Source organism: Prinia subflava, chromosome 13, assembly GCF_021018805.1.
Source record: "Prinia subflava isolate CZ2003 ecotype Zambia chromosome 13, Cam_Psub_1.2, whole genome shotgun sequence".
NCBI lineage: Eukaryota > Metazoa > Chordata > Aves > Passeriformes > Cisticolidae > Prinia > Prinia subflava.
Window position 1 is genome coordinate 13,094,051 of NC_086259.1, and position 22,604 is coordinate 13,116,654.

The window sequence follows — 22,604 nt, forward strand, 5'->3', positions numbered from 1 at the left end:
CCCAGAGGATCACACTCTCCCATGGCTGTCCCCAGAGGATCACACTCTCCCATGGCTGTCCCCAGAGGATCACACTCTCCCATGGCTGTCCCCAGAGGATCACACTCTCCCATGGCTGTCCCCAGAGGATCACTTCCCAGCAGTCTCCGCCTTGGTTCTTGGTAGTGCAGTGCTCCTGGGGCTCCCATTAACACAGAGTAGGCCTGGGAAGGAGAACTTAAGTGCCAGCCTGGCTCTAAGCCAGGCTTTCAGATGGAAGAGTGTCTGGCCAGGGTACCCCAGATACTTGATTCTTGATCACTCCTTTCTCTGCTGGCAGGAGCTGCTGTGCCAAAAGCTGATATGAAACTCTAGGAAAGTGCAGGGAGCTGTGCCTTACTCAGTGAGGGTGTGAGAGGTGTTCCTGGGACACAAGGGCACTCTATTCTACATCTCATCAGCGTGGCTGAGTCACCCGTGGATGCAGGGGAACTGGTCTGCTTTGTGCCAGTGGCCAGTCCTTGGTCTGCTGATTTTATAGGAATTCTCCTGGTTAGAGTCCTGTCCTTCTCTCCTGCTGCCACCGGGAGGTCACAGGACAGCACTTGGATCTGGTTACAAAGTGCCAGCTCACTCTGCAGAGCAAGGACAATAATTATTTGTGGTCTTTGGCAGTGGGTGCATTCATTGTGGCATATTTTCATGCTCTTTCTCTGCTGGCAGCACCCCACCTCCCAGTTCCACCCCATGCCCCAGCAGCCTCACATGAAGGCTCTGACTGGCTGTCCCAGCTTAGAGAAGCACAAAGGGACACCAGAGCAGGTGTCCTCTGTGCCAGGAAATGCCATGAGACACTGAGGATGCCCAAGGTCTTCAAATCCTCTCTTAAACTGTATTGTGTTGGAATAGGTTGGCTGAAAAGCTTGGAAAAACACTGGGAAAAACTGTTCCTTCATCCTTTTCACGGTAGTTTTATGTGGGAGACTCAGAGCTGAGGTGGGGCCTTCCCCCATTGCTACAGATCAGGTATGTCTGGAGGCATGTGCCGAGTTAGACCAGCCAAGGTTTTGTCCCCTCACCGGTATTTTCTAAACATCAGCTGCGTCTGAGAATCACTGAAGGGTTGTTTGAAGCCTTGTGGCAGGTGTCAGGGAAAAGCTGGAAAAGTTGTGCATTTGTCTTCCTTTCAGATAACCTGTTCTCTGAGTACAAGTGTAGAAGTTGTGATTCGAATATATCCAAATGCATGTAATTAACCACAAGTGCAACATATCTCCTTCCTGCTGTGAAATCTTATTAGCAGTGTGGGCAGAATCCTAAAATACTGTATCTGCCAGGTTTCAGCTCAAAGTCTTCAGTTTGGAAAGCCTCAATGAGCAGACCTGAGCAGGCAGGCTGGGAGAGCTCAGAGCCATGACCTGGCATTACTGAGCACAGAGGCCCAAAGCAAGCTCTCACCACCTCTCTTTGGGGAGGTGCCTACCCCTGCTCTGTCAGAGCCACGCTTCAGCTGCAGGCAGACTTCCATGGAGCTCCAGTTAACACAGACAGCAGAAACTTTGCAGCACCAGGAGTGACAGAGGCCAAACTTATGTTCTTCCACCCAGGATTTGTATCTCATCTATAGCAGACATCCTCATTTTGACTGCAAAATTTTCCATTGATGGAGGATCCATTGCAGTCTTCAGGGATTTTTCCCAGCAGCCAGATACCCTCTCTCGGCCTGCGCTCTGTGGGGTGTAATGTGGTGCTTGATTACATCCTCTAACAGAAAGGCAGCACATTGCAGAGCTGGGAACACCATGACTCAAAAGTCTCTGAGCTGAGATTAGTGGAGGCTAATGTCAGCTTGGCAGCACACCCAGGGGCTTGTGGCAAGCACATTGCTTGGAGATGGAGCCCCTGAGCTGTAATCGTGCCAGAGAAGATGGACAGGATACAAGGAATGGTATAATCGCTCTTTCCAGAATTGATTCCTTCTCAGCTTAACATGTTGAAGCATCAAAAGTACTGAAAAACCCCCATCTGCCACCAGACCTAATCAAACACATCAATTATTGCTTCAGAAAGACAGTTGCTGCTAGATTTGATATCCCAAAAAAGCAAAGCTGCTTTAAAGCATCTTTTTATTTTAGCTGAGTGTTTTCATGACAGCACACAATTCCTAATGAGCACTAATACAACTAGGACACACAGAAAAATATGTCAACTGTGCGAAGATGAGCTCTAGACACAGAAGAGGAACTCTGAATCCCAGTGGATTTCAGTGGAACGAAGGGCTTTGGAAGCCAGGTTTGTTGCTTTAGGGCAAGGAACCAGGTACATTCTACCACAGCTTTGCTTTGATACACTGAGAGTCGTACACTCATCCTTAATGTCTGGGTAAAATACACAAGGTTGGTCTTCTTATTGTGGGTTTTGGCACTGGTGCTTCGTTGTGAGGATGAAATGCATGGGGCAATGAAGAGACTGCATGCCTCTTGTTTCTTCTGTTCTCCACGGAATATTTGGTTATGGAGACCAACATCTGAAAAGGTTTTGAAAGGCAAAGTCACCTTGCAGCTATCAAAACACTTCAGATGAGGCAGATGGGAAACCAAAAATATTATTTAGGTTTGGGCAGTAAAACTGACATTGAACCCATTTGCCTCATTTTTCAGGCTTTGATGATAGTTAATGACAGCTTACAGAAGTTGTAAGTGATCTAAAAAAGCCATAAAAAGCTGCTTTGTGTCCTTGTTCAAGGGATGAATTTAACAAAACCATTATGGGGCTTTAAAACACTATTTTGACTTTCTAGAACCAGCTGTGGGATGATCCAGCTGCAGTTGGATCCCCCTTGCATCTAAGAGAACATTTAAGAGGATTAATCCAAATAATTTTAATTCAACAAAATGACCTTATGTAACATTACTGAGGAATTAATGAGAATTCTCTCATGTGGGTCATCACCAGCCCGGTGGATTTTTTTTTCCCTGAGGATCTCATTGGTCTCAGGCAGAGCGTGGACAAAGTAGATTGACTGTGTAGCACATTGCATGGGATGAGACAATAAGTCACTTGGAGCAGGAACACTTTTTCCTTCACTGAATTATTATTTGGGAATGCACAATAAAGAATGCAGCTGTCAGCCTCCTCTGGTGCTATTTGAAACCCTTTTGGCTCCAAGGCTTTTTCCACAGAAAAATGCAATCTCATCTAATGCAAATGTTGCTGCAGGAATCTGTGTAGTCCAGCTGTCTTTTTTTAACCAAAACAACTCCTGATCTAATTGTTTTTGACTTTGTTTCTTTGCTGTTCTTACTGAGCTGAGCAGGATGCATATTAAAACTAATTAAGTGCATGTAGGGTATTCAATATTTGATCTTAATATTAAAGGCCCCAGGAGAGGGCACATTATCAAAGCTAACCAACTGCAAATTTTTGTAAAACCAAACTATGCCAGTAGCCTGACATTGCATAAAACCCGTCTGCACTGCTCCCAGCTTTGTGCAGGACGTGGGGGTCAGGGGCAGCCTCTGCCTGCACCCTGCTTCCACCCTTTGCTTCCCATCTGGGCAGATCTGCCTCTCAGGAGCAGAGGAAACTGATTTGGAGCAGGAAAAAGAGGGTCTGTGTGTGGCTTCTGTATTAGCTAGAGTGATGGGGTTTTCTTCCCCTGACTATACCCGTATACTGCCATCCCCTATCTGTGCTGTAGGGGAAGGGTCTGAGGTTTGGACTGGGGACTGAGCCAGGCACTGAATCCCTGCAGGTCCACACTGGGAGTCAGATCCTGAGCCTGTGTACATCACTGCACTTCCCCAGCTAGCCCATAGCCTGGCCCTCACCAGAACCAGCAGCTCCCGAGAAAGGAGGAGCTCGTTTATGGTCACTAATACTTGAGAGCAGGATAGTGCATGTGGGTGCCAGAACTCCTCTGGGGACCAGTGGCCAGCAATCTCTGCAGGAAAAAACTCATTAGGTTGCCTCAGGTGGATTAAAGCACTGGTATGGTTGACTGTGCACAATTAGGCTTGATGTGGGCAATGCTTATTGTCACGGGCAAGCCATGGGACAAGAGGAAACAGCCTCAAGTTGAACCTGGAGAGGTTTAGATTGGATAGTCAGAGGAATTAAAGGGGTTGTCAAGCACTGGAAGAGGCTGCCCAGGGAAGTGGCAGTCACCATGCCTGGATGCATTTAAAAGATGTGTAGATGTAGATGTGACACTTAGGGACCTGGTTAATTGGTGGATTTGGCAGTGCTAGGGTAAGGGTTGGATTTGATGATCTTTGAGGTATTTTCCAACCTAAATAATTCTATGATTTTCCTGACTTGATAATGTTAAATTTTAAAGGATGACGATGGCCCTATTGTGTTGAGTGGAGTACTAGCACAGTAGCTGGCTTTGCTCTGCCTGCCCAGCATTGCCTTCTTTTGAAGTATCAGAACTGGTGTCTTTCATTCATCAACACTAATTAATTACTTTCAGGATGCAGTAGACTGTTTACACTCTTGAAATTGTTTTATACACACACTTAAAAACAAAATCTCAGCATACAAAATTTCACTCCACTGCTTCTTGTTGAAAATGTAAATGCTGAAACAACCCTCACACTGCAGAGATGGGAATGTCATTGGTACATCCCAAATGTGGAGTGCAAAAGCCAACCCAACACCCCAGTCCAGTGAAGGACACATAGCAGGAACCTCGGCATGCAATCCACAAAATCATCTCTCATCTCAGCTACAGCATTCAACCGAAGCAGAGATCACCCCTCAAGACAGCCCAAAGCCAAAATTAGGCATTGATGTAGAACTCAATTAAAAAAAAATAATAATAATTAAAAGAAGACTAAGAGCTACTTCCAAACAGCCACAGGGCTGCAGGGACACAGCACCATGTTGGGAGTGCTGTACATATTTCTAGTTTAGGGCTATATTAAACTGGAAATGAAGAGTATTCTGCAAATATTTTATACACCTGAAAACAATCTGAAACCAAAGGTTTTGGGGAAGATGCAGTATCTGAGTCTTGTATGTCTGGAAGCTAGTCATTGTTGGCTCAATAGCTGCTTGTCTACAGACAAAAAAATAGATGGTAGCAATGTCGATTCTGAGCAGACGCAAGAGAGTTTCTTATAACATCATCTTCAAGCTTTTTGGCCAGCAGTGAAGGTGCAGAAGCTCATGGCTGGCTTTAAAGAGACGCCATGAAGGCATCAGAGGGACTTACAGGCATTAAACACAAACTGAACTGCCTTGGAAGAGCAAGAATGCTTCTGCCTTGTACAGGTCTGTGAAACTTCTGCAACTGATTTGAGTAAGCTCAGCCATTTCCAGGGCTGTAGATTTTGGCAGCATTTCAATCGCCTGATGAATTTGCTTATTTTTTAACGTGAACCATCTGGTTAGTTAGAATAATATCTTTGCATGCAAGAAATACTTTGGTGGTAAGAATTCAGTTTTGAGTGACCCAAAGGTATTTCCTCCAGAAAGGAGATTTTTCCCCAGCTGAGTGTCCATCACAGGGCTTCATCAGTGTTTCTTGGACCAGTGTTAAAAGTCCAGGTTGAAAAAATTATGCTTTTTAAAATGAGCTCCATTTGCAGTTTTTAGATGACCCTAACTAAGGAAGTTGTTTTTCTTTTGCTTTTTTTTTTAAAAAAGGGCATGTAGGCAAACAGTCATCTTAATTTTCATATTGGAGAATTTCTTATGGGAATAGGATGTACAACATTCTAGCACAGTTGAGGGGGAAGAAGAATGAGAGTTTAGAGAGATTTGCACCCTGTCACGGAGGTCTGAACTGTGCCTTTGCAGTCTTTGAACACAAGGTCATGGGCATCTGTGTTGATTTAGTTTAACATAATCCAGGAGTTTTTAATCGCATTTCAGGCTATTAAATGAGTGAGAAGAGAATCACTGGAATTTAGCCTCATAACTCCCCTGTAAACAAAGTTTTTAACCTCATATCAAGATAAAAATAAATTTAAAGTAGCTGATTAGCAGGAGATTTTCCATCAGAATTTAATCATCCTCCTCTCTACATATTAAAGTCAGATTTTTGTGCTATTTTTCCCCATTTGCAAACAAAGATTGCCGAGTTTTCTTCAGAACTGGGTTTTTTCTTTTGACTCAAGCTCTGCCCAGCCCCACCAGAATAACGTGCCTGATTCTGGGCAGGAGACAGGAAAGATTATTTTTGAAAGAAAAAAAGGGGAAGAAGGGAGGGGATAAAAATTAGAAAAGTTTGCTCAGTAAAATAGATTTTTTGATGTGTGTTTGTTCCAAGATTCCCCATCTAAAATCCACTTTGGATCAGCCTGTACCATAAACGTGAATGTACTGATGGGACTCAACAGCCTGAGTAAAAATGTGTCTGTGAACGAATTCTCTGTGGTCCCTGTAATTCCACCTCCCTTCTGCCATGGCCCAAGTCATCTCCTCCCTTCCACACAGCATTCTGCACCCACCAGCATCATCTCACACACTTTGCATTGTCCTACGGTATCCTGTGGATTTGGAACACTGAGTTTTCCTGAGGTGGAAGGAGATGCTCTGAGGAGCTCAGAGCCACCCGGGCTGGAGGGGACCTGCAGGTGCCACACAGGGTGGTGCCACTGCCAGCCCAGCTAGCTTGGTGCCCCAGAGCCCTGAGAGCTGAAAGTCATTGCCAAGGCACGGGGCTCTGTAGGAAAGCTGTGCAATGACCTTTAAATTCCTTCATTTGGTGAGGACCAGGTCTGCTTTTATAGGAACTGGACCGTTTGATTGTAAGGTATTTGCTTGTGATACACTTTGAGTGTAATAATCTCCTGGTGATTTCTTGCCTGGTTTTATTCAAGCAAATCACTGTAATTGTAGGGATGTGCATTGATATGGGAAAACTTCATTCAGCTGGAAACATCTTGCTGATTGAAAGTAAATCATCTTAGGTAAAACAGAAACAGTATGGGTTTTATTTTCTCTGGTAAGCAATTGGAAGTTTATAAGTATGCCTTTCACAGTGATGCAGACAGTTTGAAGCCACACAAAGGTCTCTGAATTTTGCAGGAAATATTTCAGAAGCATTGGCTTGAGGTTTTGGAGTGATGACAAAGGGCAGGAGATGAGACAGGGCTGTGACAGCTGGGGCACGAGAACTGCGTGTGAAGCTGTGAAAAGGATGAAGGATGCTGAGCACTGAAAGCAAGAGGGGGTGTCCACAAATCTCCACTGCTGAGCATGCCATTCCCTCCTTCTGGCACAGAAAGGACAAGTTTAGGAAGACTAAATGCCTTCAGGTCAGCCATGTTTAAGGAAATTCTGAGTACATTCTTACAGGCGCCATCTCAGAAATACAAACACTTCTCCTTGAGAGCTCTTGGAGGGCAGGTGAGGCACCAGAAGACAGGAAAAAATGTAAACATGGTGCCTCTCTCTAAATATAGAGGGAGAAAAGAGGAGTAAGAATTATAGACCAGTCAACTTCTAGAAGATTTCAAGAGAGCTGAACTATCAATCATATAATTTGCAACCACCTAGGAGATAAAAAGGGAGATGAGTGACATACAGCATGGATTATACAAAACTGAGACATGTTAAACTAGTCTCATTTGATTTCTCAGCAGAAGTAGGAGAATACTTGGTGCCATATCTAGATTCTGGGAACGGTTTGTCAGAGTCCCACTGGATTTTTAAAAAGTGACCCGGAAAAATAATGCAGATAAACCTGCTACAGGTCTTACACAAAAATGGGTGAGTAGCACAACTTATTCCCAAAGTATACAGTCATCAGTGGCTTACATTCAGAGTAGAGGACTCTGTCAGCCAGGACTCCACCGGCGCCTGTGTCAATCTCCTTCTAAATTTTCATCAGTGAAAAATGGATGGAAATACATCATTACTTACCCCTGGCAGCTATATGGAGCTGGGAGAGGTGCTTCAGCACATCAAAGAATAAACTTTACAGCTTCAAATGATCTTGGCAGACTGGAGACGTGAGGACTGGGTCTAGTCTGGGGCACTGTGCCTCAAAAAAGAGGAGGACCTGCTTGGAGAAGGTGTAGGGAAGTGTCAGTGTGTTGACTAAACCTGGCTCAGGTTGGAAGGGCTGGAAGGAAAGCACCAGAATATCTTGGCTGAAACTGATGTATGGGAATGATGATGACTGTAGTGTCTGCTCCAGGAAGTTTTCAGGATGATGGACAAGTATTTCCCTCAAGAGTGACCTGGGCAAACTGGCTCATTGGTGGGATCAGCCCCCACTGAGCTCCAGCCCTGTTGCACTGGAGCTGTCGTGGGCTTTGTTCAGAGCCGCTGTTCCACAGCCACAGGGGCCGTGCATGTCAGCAGGGACAGGCAGCAAAATCATCTCTAGCTTTGCCTTCCTAATGCATTTGTTGTGTAGTGAGAGGCTGAAGGCACGTAAGTGCTTTGTTGAACAGAAGCCAAAGCAAGCTGCCACGCAGAATGCACACCCTGTTTCCAAGAATTTCATTTATTTTGTAATTAAGCAATAATTGCTGAGGCACTGGGCACTTCTTCAGGATTAATGACTTGCTGGGGGATGGCAGAAGATCTGATCTGCAGTGGAACCATTTTCTCCAGCAAATACCTGCCTGTTACTACCATTCTGAAATGAGTACAACAAGACAACATGCCAACATATGGGTTTTGCTGTTAGCAGCTGAGGGATGGGGAGCAGGCATTAATGGGTACCTTAGGCAATCAGGTTGCTTCAGTTGTCTCTCACCATTCCATTCAGAGCACAGTGTTTTATTAGTCACTTGGTGAATGAAATGGCTTTTTAATTGCTCAGAATCACTTTTATAAATTACAGCACTTTCTCTCCCTTCCACAGCCCCTGGGGATCCTCTTAAATCCCTTTTCTTCCTTTGCCCTGGAGAAAACCAGTTCTAGTATGGTAAAGATGAACCTGCCTGCAGCAGTTTCCTTTGTAATTCGGACACTGGGAAAAATATATGCCATTTAGAAAACAGAGGATTCACATTTTTGGTGCTGAAAACCCTTGGTTCCCATAATTTCAGGTAGATTAAGGAGTAGCCCACCCTGTCTAAACCTGTGAAGACTTTACAGTCTTGGTGTGCTGCTTGCTTCTGTTAGTTCCTACACCTGTATGTTTTTAATGGTCACAGCTCACTACAGCTTCACATCAGGGGAAGGAGGTCTCTGTCTTGGTCAGCATGTCTTTACCAGCCTTGTTCTTCGTGTAGTCATCTGTTAATAACGCTGGGCTGGCATCCAGCCCCGCTCTCCATCCCAGCACTGTATCTATTGCAAGCTCACAGTGTGAGCTAGTGCTCCCTTTCTCCCTGGGGATGCCAGGACTTGTCAGGACCTTTGATGGTGTGCATGATTTAGAAAAAAAAGGAATCAAAAGTCCTGTTACAGAAAGGATGCTAGGTTTTATCAGAGACCAGATCTGTTACTGAAGGACCCTCTGTTGTGCAGTGACACCTGAGGATAAGCAAACAAGGATTTCATTTTAGTTAAGCAGATCATCCTCTCTTCTGACATTTAAGACATAAATTATGTCTTCACTGGGAAGAATTATTGTCAAACACAATTAGTTCTGTTTTTGAAGACACATCCAGACTTAGTTCTGGAGTTACTTAGAGATGAATAAATTACAGGGGTCAGTCTTCTGACCTAAGCAAGGGACTGCAATAACTTGTTCCATCAAATAGTTCCTTTGCAGAGTTTAATAGAGACCAATGCACAGAGCATCCAGAGCTGGTAGGACTGTGGGTCACTTTCCCGTCTTCCTTGGGGAAGGCATAACATAACATACCTTGAGGCAAAAAATATCTCAGCACTTATTCTAAAAGAGAGAGAAGGAGAGGGGAGGAAGTGTGGAAGGTAAGTACTGTAAGTGCTTCATAACTGAGACCCCTGCATGGCTGGGTGTACAGGGGTATTTTGACTCTGGTTCCTTTTGTAAGGTAGTTACTACTACCAAAAGATGAGAACTATAGAGTTTCTATCACTTGTTTCAGCGGTTAAGATCTGCTCTGATGGTCATTTATCCACATTGAACATATTTCCATAGACCTTGACTGGGAAGGTAATGAAGGACCTGGAAACCTCCGTCCTGTGACTGCTGAGCATGCAAACACGAGGTGCTCCAGGCTTCAGCATTTGCAGTTCATTTGGGAAGGAGGTACCATATGCATCAACTGTACACAAAACCTTCTTGATAGAGAGTAAAAAGGATGCTAATTCCAGCACTGGGCTCAGACACACTACTGGTGAACAACCAGAAAGGTTTAAAAAGAAATGCTGACTAAATTAAGCGAATCAAGCCAGCAGATGTGCTCTTCAGAAAAGCACAGCTGTCTTTTAAATATCTCTCCCACTGAAATTACATTCTCAAGAGTATTTTGTCCTTTGCATTTTCTTCAGGATCATCCATGAGGATGGCTTCTCTGGAGAAGACGTGAAGCAGTACAAGCCAGTGGTCTACAGCAACACTATACAGTCCCTGGCAGCTATTGTCCGTGCCATGGATACCTTGGGCATTGAGTACGGTGACAAGGAGCGACGGGTAAGTTAAATCACCACTGCTGGGTACAGACAGCTGAGCACCCAGAGACTCCAGCCCAGGAACAGGAGGCATTGCACAATCTCAGTACCTTGGAGGGATAAGGAGGGAGGGCAGATTTACATTGCTGTTGTATGCCCCTTGCACTTGTGCATTTTGTACAACAGAGACACAATTGCATGTGATGTGCCATTTGTACATGTACGCTGGGGACCACTGTGTCACAAAAGCCACAATCTCTCATGCCCTGGCACTAGTCAGGCCAGGGAAGAAAATAACCTGTTGTCTAGGGACAGCCTAGACTGATATACTCATGGATTTGAAAAAACAGTGAGAACCTGTCCTGTGTCCTGTCTCCTGTGACACACAGGCTGCATGGACTGATGAATCAGGGAGAAGCCTTGCTGCCATTCAAAGCCCTTCCACCAGCCTGCTAATGCAGGAAAGCTTTTAGGATTAACTTGATTGGGGCTTGACTGGCTCTACTCACACATCCCCCATTTAAGTGTACTCAAACAGCAATTTCGGTTGCAAACAAGGGGATGTATTACTTCAATGCGGTTGGTATGGAAAGGCTCTTAGGCAGCAGCATTGGCATCTGTCTTATCAGAACAGCTATGTGATGCTTGGCAGCCTTCTTGTACCACACACCTAGGCCAGCCTGTCCTTTTACAGTTGCTAGTCTGTGATTACTTTCACCAGCTCCCTATTTTTAAACAGTGGCTCCTCTGTGAGGTGCCCCTGCCAGGCTCTGCCTTGCCTTATTGCATTTCTGGCTCATACCAAGCCCACACAGAGGAACTCAGAACCCTAGAGTGAAGTGAAAACCACCCTTTTTGCATGCTGCAATCCCAGAGAAGGTAAAACTACTTGATTTCACTGGAAATAAAACAATTTCAAATTAAAGACCTGATAAAAGCAAAGTCCTATATGCCAATGAGTTTGTCATGACTATTTTTAGGTAGCTATCAAATGACAGATGTACAATATACTCCAAACTCCTTATCTGAGGGTTGATAATAAAAGCATTCACTAGAAGGGATGCCAAAATCCTGCTGTGGTGTTACTGTATGAGGATGTACCTTATTTCTCCCAGTCACAAAGAGGTACTTTGATTTCTTTCCATCTAGGGATTTTCCCGTAGGAACTCTAAATCTTGGAGACATTTCCATCCCAAACGTGGAGATGATACCATAATGGAGTTCTTGTGAGCTTGCCGAGAACAAATGCTGATGGCTTTCAAACTGAATACATTAATCTGTTGATTACTCAGTGACTCAGCTCTCAGCAAGGCAACGTATCTAGCTCAGCTAAAACCTATGCCTAGGAAAACAGAAACAAGTCATTCTCCATGTCTGAGAAATAATCTGTGGCAGACAGCTTTAAAATGTAAATTTTTTTTTTTTAAACGCCTAAAGTCCTAATTTGAGGAGGGAAAACTCATCACTGCTTTAGTGCCAGGCCTGGCACAGTACAGGGTGTGGAGGAGGAGAGCTGTTATCAGGACTGCCAGGAACGAGAGGTGGAGTACTGGGCTGAACAAAATGTTGTGTCCGTTCATATTCCCGTGGAATAGATGCCAAATGTTCCTCGGGTTGTACAATAACTCAGGCTGGAGAGGAGCTCAGGAGCCCAACCCCTGCTCAGGTAAAGTCTGAGGTCAAACCAGGTTGCTCAGGGCTCTACTCAGTTTGGTCTGAAATCATTCAAGGATGGAGACTACGCACTCTCTTTGGGCAACCTGCTCCTCTGCTCTTACAGTCCTTATGATGCAAAAATTTTGCTTTATGTCTAGCATGGACCACTGTTGTTTCAATTTATGCTTTATGGCAGTGGGGATCTTGTGTTATGCTTTGCAAAGTAAAAAGTAAGTTCGATTTAATTCTCCGCAGCCTACTTTCTCCTAAGATGTAGTTCTGGAGGAACTACCCCTGTCTTACAATGGTGTCATGCTGACTGTGTGAGACAAGCCGGCCACAAACCACTAGGAACCAAACCACTGTCTGGGAGGGTGATTCAGTGTATCTGTTCCCTTCATAGATGGCAGAAGTTTTTCTTTATCCCGCAGCAAAGTGGAAGGAAACTAAGTCTCTCAGGCTGAGATCTTCCACTTGCTCCTTTCTCTTAGGCACAGAAAGTTGCTGGTGTTAGTATGAAATAGTATTTATTTTAATCTTACAAAGAAGCACATGGCTTCTGCTGCCCTGCTTTTGTTATTAATGCACAGCTGCTATAAAGAGAGGCCATTAAACAGGCGATTTGTTGAGTATTATGCTGCGTGGTTCATCCCTTTTCAGGCAAAGCTTTTCTATTTTAAAAGTCATTCCTCAGCCAAGGGTTTCCAATGCAAATCTTTTAGTGGGGGATTTTCCCCTACTCATCACTTAAGCCCCCAAGAGAAGGGAGCTCAGGAGGGGGAGCTGGGGCTGTGGCTGCTCCAGCCTGATTCAGCAGCAGGGAAGGAAGGGACTTGGGCCTGGGACAGATTTTCCCCAGAGACCACTTGGCTATTACTGCTTCCCTCATCCCACTTTCTGTGAGATGGATCTGCACCCGTATCCCTTCCAAATGGTACCCTGACCATGTTCAAAATGAAAAAACTCCTCCTCTACTTAATAAATGCATGTTGTTATTGAGAGAAAATAAGCAAATCCTCTCACTTTTGTCATTTTTCTCCTGCCCATAATTTTACCTCCAGTATTTAGTCTAATAGAAGTGTAAAGACTGGGGGAAGACTAAACCCCCTTGCTTTTGGTGGTCAAAGAGAGATTGGTGTAGGAAATAGAACCTAAAAAGACAAAATAAATCACAAAAAGCATATGCTCCAGGTCTCGCTGACCCTCTCTGCTGATAAGGACTTGTCCCCAGGTTGAGAACAAAACAGTCTGCGTGTCAGATTTCATTTTAATGTGTGCTGCTTGTGCAGGGCAACGGGTTTTCTTGCAGCTTTGCCCAGCTCACAAAAGGTTCATGGCCTTGGGCAGCACCCAGGTCCTTGTTTTATGTCCTTCAGCACAGGAGGCAGAAGCACATCCTGGCAGCTCACAGCACATTATCACTGCATACAGCAGGGAAGGGCAGGCTGAAACTCCAGAAAAGATGTGCAAGTGTAAAGTCACAGATCCTTCAGGTGTTACAAGAGGGCAGGCAGGAAAGGAGCAGTCAGTGAGGAGACAGGAGCCAGCTGCAGGAGAAGTGACATCTGTGCAACATGCACATCTCCAGGGCCACCACCCAGGGTCTGGATCCCTGACAAGCCAAGGGGTTACACACAGGAAGGGAGGCAGAGGCTTTGTCTCGCCTGCCTACTCAGGACTCTCCAGCTGGTCTGTAGGGCACTACTCAGTCCTTACCTTGATAATCAGATTAACAGGCAGGAAAGAGTCAGGCTGTAACATGTAGCCTGTGGATTAAATGGTCCTCTAAAGTGCAAATGTATTAATAAAACAAGCTCCTCACTGATTCCATTTCAGTGTACTCAGGCAGAGCAAATGGGAAATGGAGGTTTGAAACCAGGAATCTAGAAGTCAGTCCCAGTGTTTGGAAAGGATCAAGCAGGAAGGGCAGGGTAAGGATGGATTTTCATATCTCTGTTCGAAAATCTGGTTCCAAAGTGTGGCTTCAGAAACCCTAGCCAGAAGAAGCATAAAGCATCCTCCTCTGTGGGTCAATGCTGACTCCAGAACCTGCTTGGAAATGCAGACTTGCAATCCCACTTAGGTGAAATGCCAGAGCTGCAGCCAGGCTGGGGGGCCTGGGGGTTGTCTTCAGGTGTCCCAGGCTGCAATGGGCATCCTGCCCTGTGCAGGCTGGTATGAAAGCAGCTGTAGAGCATGCTCATATTTTCATAAACCAGACAGAATTAGGCAGAAATTGTTCAGAAAGTACTCAACAGAGAATGCAAATATCAGTTGCATGGCTCAGATCGAAGTGTCTGAGGCAAGAGGTCACAGGTTTGGTGCTTGGAGTCTAGAGGTGGTAGGCAGTGACCTTCACAGGGAACTTTTTCCCAGTGTGAGTCTGGACCTGTCTCTGCTTCAGCTACAAATGGGAAAACTAAAAAGCTGCTTAAGTGTTAAAATATTTTGATTGGGATTTTTTTTTCTTTTGGACTTTGTAGCAAAATGTGTCTGTGGTGACCTTCTTCTGTGTACAGTCTGCAACTCCTGAACTGTGAGCCAAAGAGAGATGTCCTGGGACATTTTAAAATACTGGCTAGTAGCCTTAAAGAAACTCCTTCTGTAGTGTAATTGAACAGCCCACCCGGGGTGGCTGGCAAAGAGGTCCATGTCAAATCTGCTTCTGAACAGAGAGGTGTCTGTAGAAACCTGGTGCCTCCAGCCCATTCCCCTCTGCACATGCCAGAAGAGGATTTTAGGAGCTGCCCTCTTCCTCTCCTTCTTGCTTGGCAATGGCAGGAGCGAAGCCGCAGCCGCTGCCACCTGCTGCCTTGCAGGCACTGCAGCAGTGTTGGGGAGGATCTGTCTTTCATAAGATCTGCTTCTGTGTAACTGGCTTTTTGTACTTGTCAGCTCAAGGTATTGTGCTACTTCATTTGAGTCAGGTATCTGTTTAGACCAGCTGGCTCCTACTGTGTATCCCCAGCCCCAGCTCTCTCAGAAATGCAAAAAGGCCACTAGTAACTTCAGGGAGGGCAGGCAGGGTTAATCAGGCACTGCTGTGCTGGTAGGAAGCCTCTGTTAGCTACCTGAGTGATCTAGGGGATGGACACAGCATTCCTGGGCTTGTGCTGCTTGACTGAGGATGCAGCCGGTCCTTCCTGATCTGCTGTTGTGAGTGATGGGAACTTAGGGCTGCTTTGTAGAAGAGCAGGATGGAGTGGAAGAAAAGGGAAAATGGAATAAAGAGGTGGCACTAGACATGCCAGTTTTTACCTGGTGTCAGCATTTGTCCAGATATCCAGCTGCAGATAATGTCTACTTGCAATAGTCACAGCTCATGTATAATCATATTTCCTGTACTGTATCAGACCCAGTACAAATACCCAAGTAACAGTCTAGGACATATATTTCAGCCTACCCTTCATAAAGGTGTGTCACTTTTCCATTAAGGCTGAAGCCATCTTGCTCACACACCTCCCTCTTGGTCCTTCCACAAGGTGCATTTCAGTTGACATTATTCATATTTCTGAGGAGTGGGGAACAAATAAAGGGCAGGGTATTTCTTGAGAGGTGGGAAACATGAAACAGAGGAAAGCACTTGTTATTGTCACAGCCTGCCTTGTTGCCACGGAGATGGTTGGCTCATTCAAGAAATGCTTGTGGTTGCTGGCCAAGGTGGCCAATGCATTTGGAATCTTTGCTGCAAAATGAGGGTGTGGGAGAAAGAGGGAGATAGCAAAGAACAAGGGAAAGCCCAGAGAGCCCACGTCAGCTGTGCTTGTGTAGTCACAGGGCATGACCCACTTGCCTCACAGCACCATCTCTGGAGTCTCTCTAACCAAAGCAGCAGCTTCTACATTCCACTAATATATTTTCCTCCTTTGAAAACCCCTTGAGCCCCTGAAAATACAAGATCTTTCCTAATAAATGATAGCAGTAAATTAACAGCAGAGCACAAAGGCAGTTTATGATAGCTCTTTGTGCCAGCTGAAAGAGTTTGGAACGGTCTACTTCCATGCCTTTGCTCTGCCTCAGGGTGAGACAAACTCTGTCATAACCAGCAGGGATCCCAGCCAAGTCAGCTGAGACCTGTGGCTGGACCTGGGAGACCTTGCTTTGCAGCAGCAGCAGCAGTACAGCCTGACTCCGTGCTCCTGCAGAGCTGAAGTCATGATCATCAAGTCTATAACATATGGTGGTCTTCAAATGGCAAAAAAGATCCCCCAGAACCAGTGTCTGCTTTCTGTATGCATGCTGCTAATAAAGATAGTGATCAGAAATGAGAAAAAGCTGCTGGAGTCATGGCTATAAACACATCATGGCCAGAAAATGTAGTAGTAATAGTAGAAACAGCTGGATGCTCTAGGCAAGCAACTGAACCACATGGCCAGTGCTGCACCAGAGGCTGTACCAGTAACCTTTCTTTCAGCAGAAGACTGTCAATCACTTACAAGAGCTCTAAAACCCCCAGGGTGGCCCAATGTATCAGTTTTAGGTAAAATTCCTAAAGAATGAAAAAGACTGCTTGAAATGGATCCAAAAGGAGGCAGGGGAGAGTGGGTGGCAGTCGCGTAGCACGTTGGGAACGCGTGTCGTGTGGAAGGCGGCTCGCTGGAAGGTGCCACCTTGCTGAGCACTGATGTGCCAGCTTGATGTTTTTCACATTGGTCCTGTTTCAGGATGATATCCGTGGTGTTGGCATGGCAACCCTCACTCCAAAGTAAACACTGGGTCTACTTTTTGTGTTCTCCTGGACACCAATGGTGAATGGGCAGCAGTCAGGGGACAGAGTGCGATAGAAGTTCACCTGGTCTTCCAGTCCCTCTGTGCAGTCAGAAATCTGTTCCTAAGAAACACATTTCTGGGGGAAAAAAAGTATTGTGAAGCACTTCAGCATCATTTCTAAGGGAGCCGGATGAGAATAAGAGATGTGGTCACACCTTAAAATGCCACCAGATCTGTTTCTTTGGTGAACACCTGGCATCAGCCAGGCGCTGTAGGTTGGTGATACTTGCTGTCCATGCTACCTTCCTAATTCTGAGGTGATCTTATAGCTAAATGTCCTACAAAAGCAGTGACCAGAACAGATTCCACCAATTAAAATTAGACTTTTAATTTTCTTTTGAAGAAAAGCAGAAGATAAAGAGATCATCTCAGGGGATCATTGCCAAGAGAGAGACCACAGTCACTTCTTTCCAACTCCAAGCTCCAGACTGAGTCTAATCACATCTTTCACCACCTAAAGAAGGTTTTAAAGAAGATGGTGCCAGAGTATTCTCAGAGAGACACATGAGAGGACAAGGCAGCAGTCTTTGGTGCCAGGAGAGGGAATTAAAGTCAGAGATGAGCTTGGGCTCATAGTGCTTTCCCTCTTCTCTCCATGGTATCAGGTGAGATCAGGGCAGTCTGCACTTGAAGAACTACCCATCCCTTTGTGTAGTAGATGAGTTGCATGATAAGAGAGGTCCAAGAACATTTGTGTATGGGAGGATCAGTGAAAATAGAAAATACCCAGAAGGTAATTTTTAAATTACAGGTATTGCCTTCCTCTTCAGCCAACCACCAGCAGAAAAGCATCTCTGATGAGTTCTCCTGACATGGTCTCCTCCTTGGGTGGTGGAAGACCAGTGCAAATCCCATCTTTAGAGATGTTAGTTTTTTCATGGTGCTTCTGCCATCAACTGCCACTTCAGGCTTGATTTCTGAGGCATTAACAACCCTAGTCCTCCAAAGCATCCTGGAAAATGATCCTCACCTCCCCTAAAACTGTCCAACATCCCTCTTCACCTGTGAAAATGCAGACCCTGTGCCATAGGGAGGTTAGGCTTTCCTCCTCGTGTGCAAGCTCTCTCTTTTCACCAGGAGAGGGATGTATTTTTCCTCCATAAGCTTTATGTGTTTGATACTGATTTTTTGGATGATGCAGGGAATATTTTTAGTTTGAAAAGAAGGAAAAAGTCCCAACCATTCCTGTTACTTGGAAGAAGGGCTGCCTGACTTCCCCTGTATTTGTTATACCTGAGATTTGTTATTCCAGTGCAGCCAGGGCCATGGTGTCACAGGAAAAAGGCACAGAGGGGAGGGTGAAGCAGACATGGGACTGTAACATTGGCAAATTAATGACAGGTGGAGTGAGGCTTTCCATTCCCACAAGATACTGATGGAAGACCGCTTCTCTGGGAGCCCCTGGAAAGCACCAGAGTGGGACAGCGCAAAAGACAAAGTTCCAAAATATTTCACAGGTGGAGCAGAGCCCTGAGAAGGGGAAAACCTTGGTGCTTGAAAAGGGCAACCCTGGCGGCTTCTGGATCCGGGGTCAGGAGAGAGCTTGCTGCACACCCCAGTCACTCCCTCTTGGTGGATGGCACAGTCAGGCCAAGGCAGATTCCATCTTATTGGAAGAGGCTCAGCGCAGCCACTCCCAACAGAATAGGTGACAGTGGCCTTGCCCTGGGAGGCGTCTGGTATTGCTGAACACAGGCAGATACTGTCTGTCCTTCACTAGAGTCTTTCTGTCCGTAAAGGGGTTGAAGGGCTTGTAAGCCAGGACAAAAAAATATATCTAGGTATTTGATGTACTCACAACAGAGGTTAAACACTGGCATGGCAGAGGTTTCAAAGATGCTTCTACGTGTTTCTGACTGCACGGGTGATCAGGCACTTGCTGAAGTCCTTCCAGAAAGTCACCACCATGCTTGAGACTGAAGTTCAGGTTGCAACTGGCTGCAGCCTTGCACAGGCAGGATGCTGCCTTCAGGTATGATTGCAAGTCAGCTCTCCAAGCAGCAATTGCAGATAACTACTAACTACTCAGCACATTTCAAATACATGTCAGTTATTAAACAGATTTATTTCCATCTCTTCTGGGAAATGTTGGGAAGTACTGCTGAGTCACACTGCTTACTCACCAGTTTTAGGAATGCCATTAAAAATATTTATTTTCCACATGCCTTCTATGATGTTCCTATTATTTGAATGTCTTCAGATGTAAAATGAAAACATTTGTATAGGGTATTCCTGGCCTTAAACAGATCTCTGATGCATAACTCACAAAAAGGCATAAAACAAGGGATCTATCCCTTGGCTGTGTTGTATGATGCTTATTCAGAGATGATGGTGAGGGGCAGTCTTTGCTCTAAAATGGCAGGACCACAGGCAGGCTGGGCTTGACACAGCTTGGGATGGAGGAAGGAGAGTGTGAGCAGCTGCTTTGCTGTGCCCAAACACATGGGAGGGGAGAGACACGGAACATGGAACATGTTCCTTGCTTACAGCAGATGCTCATAAACTCAGGACACAATATTCTGCCATGGTCTGCTCTGGCCACAGACCCCAAAACAATTCAGCCCCCAAGGGACATGTTGTCAGATGCCCTCACAGAATTGTCTGGTCCAGGGGCACACAGAACCCAGGTCCTCGGACACCTCACATCTGTGAGAGCAGGTTTCACTGTCAGCTTCAGCAGGGAGCTGTGTGAAGGCCTCGCTGACAGCCCGCTCCCTTCACACCCTGAAATGAGCCCAGACAAGGGAACAAACTGCAGCAGAGGAGCCATTTCATGGCCTGTGGCTGTGAAGTCCCGTCCTTCCAAAAGGGGAATTTTACTGAGCTGGTGAGGCAAGGACACAGAGCTCCCAGCTGATTGCTGCCCGTAAGGAAGCTAAAATGTGCCGATGCTATGCCCAAGCCCCACACCACCCAAGGGGAACCCTGTCCCTCCTAAGTGAGCAGCTGCTCCTCACAGGCTGGATCAGCCAGCTGAGAAGAGAGTACGACAGCTGCCTTCCCTCACAGAGAGGCACAGTGGGATGGTGGCACCTCAAACATGTCCCTTGTACTGCATCAGTCATGGGGATGGCAGAATGTCTGCCACACATGAAGACTTTATTACCCGAATACAGGGTTTACTGAGGCTATTAATCAGTATTGTGTACCTTGGTAATAACTGATTAAAGATACCACAAGGGAACTCATTTAATAGCTACAATTACTGCTTTGACCTCAGCCTCACACAGAGTTGGATGTGAGGGTGCCTGGCAGTGCAGCAGGGACCAGCCTCGCCCAAGGCTGCAGGAGCTCAAAGATGCCATTCACCCAGGTCAGAATTGCTGTGGCAGGTGACTGGGCAGGAGTTGGTGTTTCATTGAAAGGAAGGAAAGAATTAAGCTCCACATGAAGGTTAGAAACAACAAAGCCTCAAGATCTGCTGGGAAACAATATCATTTTGCACCTTGGCAATGTTTAGCCTTGTGGTCAAAGTCAGAGAGAAAATGTGGAGGAAAAAAGTGCAGGATATGTGAATTAGTGTGTGTCTGATTTAGGGTTTTTGATAGAGAGTCACTGGGGGCCCCAGGACAGCTCATCCTTCCCCAGCAGAGACCCACATCTGCGTCACGTCACCCCTGAATCGCTCCTGGCAGCACAGCACATCCCTTCTGAGTGTCAAAACCCACTCAGGAGCCAAAGAAAATCTCACCCACAGGCGTTGAACATATTTCCTCCTTTTTGCTGTGCTATTCGTTTTCCAGGGCTGTAGGAGTTTCTGGTTTGCAACACATTGTATCTGTGTTGACGGTGAGACTGTTGCTAGATACTCTTCCCTTACTAAGAAATAATTCCCCAAGGTTGGCTATGTATAATTAAGTCCTCATTTGCCTACAGATGGGTTTAAGACTAGATTAACTCCATTGATTAGAGGGGAATTACTCTTGATTTACACTGAGATCGTGGGAATGGAGACTCAAGTGACACACAGGAGCAATCCTACAGTAAATGCTCAGGGTAGCTACGTGGTTGTAACCCACCTTTCTGTATCTGGAACCTCCCTGGGCAGATGTTTGTTCCTTTATGTGAAGGAGGGTACTAAGTCAATCTCACATGCTGAATACACCTTACAGATGTTCAGGTGGGTATTCAGGTTGTATGGTCATGAGAATACAACCAGTTACTCCTTAGTTAGTCTGACAGTAAAACTGGAGCAAGACTGTCCTCTAGAGAAACTGCTTCTGGTTTGATGAGGTTTTACCAGTAGGGATGGGAGGGGACTGTACTGCATAGAGGAAAGGGAGCATCCAGTAACAAGAGAGGATGCAAACAGAATTATATCTCCAAAATAACCCTTTACATGTTTGGGAGGGAAAAGGGGTCCCATCCTGCTGCCTTCTAACTGCCAGCATCTGCTGTGCTCCGGAGGAGAAAGCTCATTTCCCAGGAGGGCACAGCAGGACAGAGCCATGCCCCTCCCTTTGGATCACAGCTCAGCCCTTCTCCCACCCATGTCTCTGTCCATGCCATCAAAGACAAGCAAAAAGAGGCAATGGCAGAGAAGTGGAGTTTTCTGAGTCCAATTTTACTCTGTTTTTATTTTAAATTGTGAGAGATTTTAGTGATGGTAGATTATATTACAGACAATAAAAGATTTTTTTTCTGAGAAGAAAGAGGTGCCAGTGGCCACCATCCAGTGAGTCTGAGTTAGTTCTGTAAAGTTACAAATTCATTTCTTCCAAGTGAGGAGCAGGTCTCACTTGTGTTTCTCCATTCCATGTCATCACATTTGTGGAATTTTTTTTCTTTTCTGCAGGGCAGGTTTGCAACACAGCCTATCTGGAGGTGTGGTGTGACACTGTGAATGCCAAAGACAGGGGGGGAATTTTAGGCTAGTTCTTCCTCACCACCTCAGCAGCACCTTAGTCAAAGGTTTCACAGCCATTTTTCTTCCAGCTTTTGTTCTTTGTAATTGCTGTTATTGGTCCTGTAAGCTTTAGAAAGCTTTTCTTTTGCCAAGTTCCCCTGCCACGGGCACATTTCAGGCTGGTGATATCCATGCTGTCCTCATTTGAGTTCCTTGGTTTTAAATAGGTTTTTCTCTTACTCCAGCTGCCCTCAATGCACATTGCAGACAGCTCCCACTAAGATGGACACCTTTTACTAGTGAGTTCAAATTCTGCATCTCATAGCTGCTGTGGCTTTTGGGTCTTTCCACACTCACTTCCACTCATGAGATCCTTCACCCAGGAAATGGCACAAGGTTAAATCTGCTGTCTGCAGTTGGGGTGTGCACGCTGCTGTTGCAGCCTTCTTTATTTAATTTGCTCCAGAGGCAAAAGTCATACCATGGCTGAAAAGACCATATTCAGCATTACAGTGGATTGTGAGCCAAGTTCAGGCAGGTCTTGTGACCACTGAGTAGGCAAAAATCCTTATTTCCTCAACTTTCTCTTCAAGAACAGAACCTTAGGGAAGGCTCCAGGATGATTTGTAGTAGCATGTAAGGCTCTGCAGGGCCGAGCTTTTGGATCAGATGATCTTCATGTTGTTGCAGACCAAGTTTTGAGCATCTTCTATTTCTTGTTGGTGATGCAAGCAAAAATTTACACCTTTAAAACAATCCCAATCCTAAAGCCCTGCACCACATACCAGGAGGAGGAAGCCTGTCCTGCAGCATGAGGACCCTGACCAATTTCAGCATCAAGGCT

At 45.6% G+C, this 22,604-nt stretch overlaps 1 protein-coding gene across 2 annotated transcripts in view; it reads left to right on the forward strand.

The window, feature by feature from the left end:
• The window catches only part of GNAO1 (G protein subunit alpha o1), a 139,330-nt gene that overhangs the window by 36,462 nt on the left and 80,264 nt on the right, over positions 1 to 22,604 (forward strand). For both annotated transcript variants that reach the window (XM_063410545.1, XM_063410544.1), the window contains exon 3: positions 10,369 to 10,510. In XM_063410545.1, coding sequence (XP_063266615.1) covers positions 10,369 to 10,510 — 142 coding nt within the window. The remainder of the gene's footprint in view (positions 1 to 10,368; positions 10,511 to 22,604) is intronic.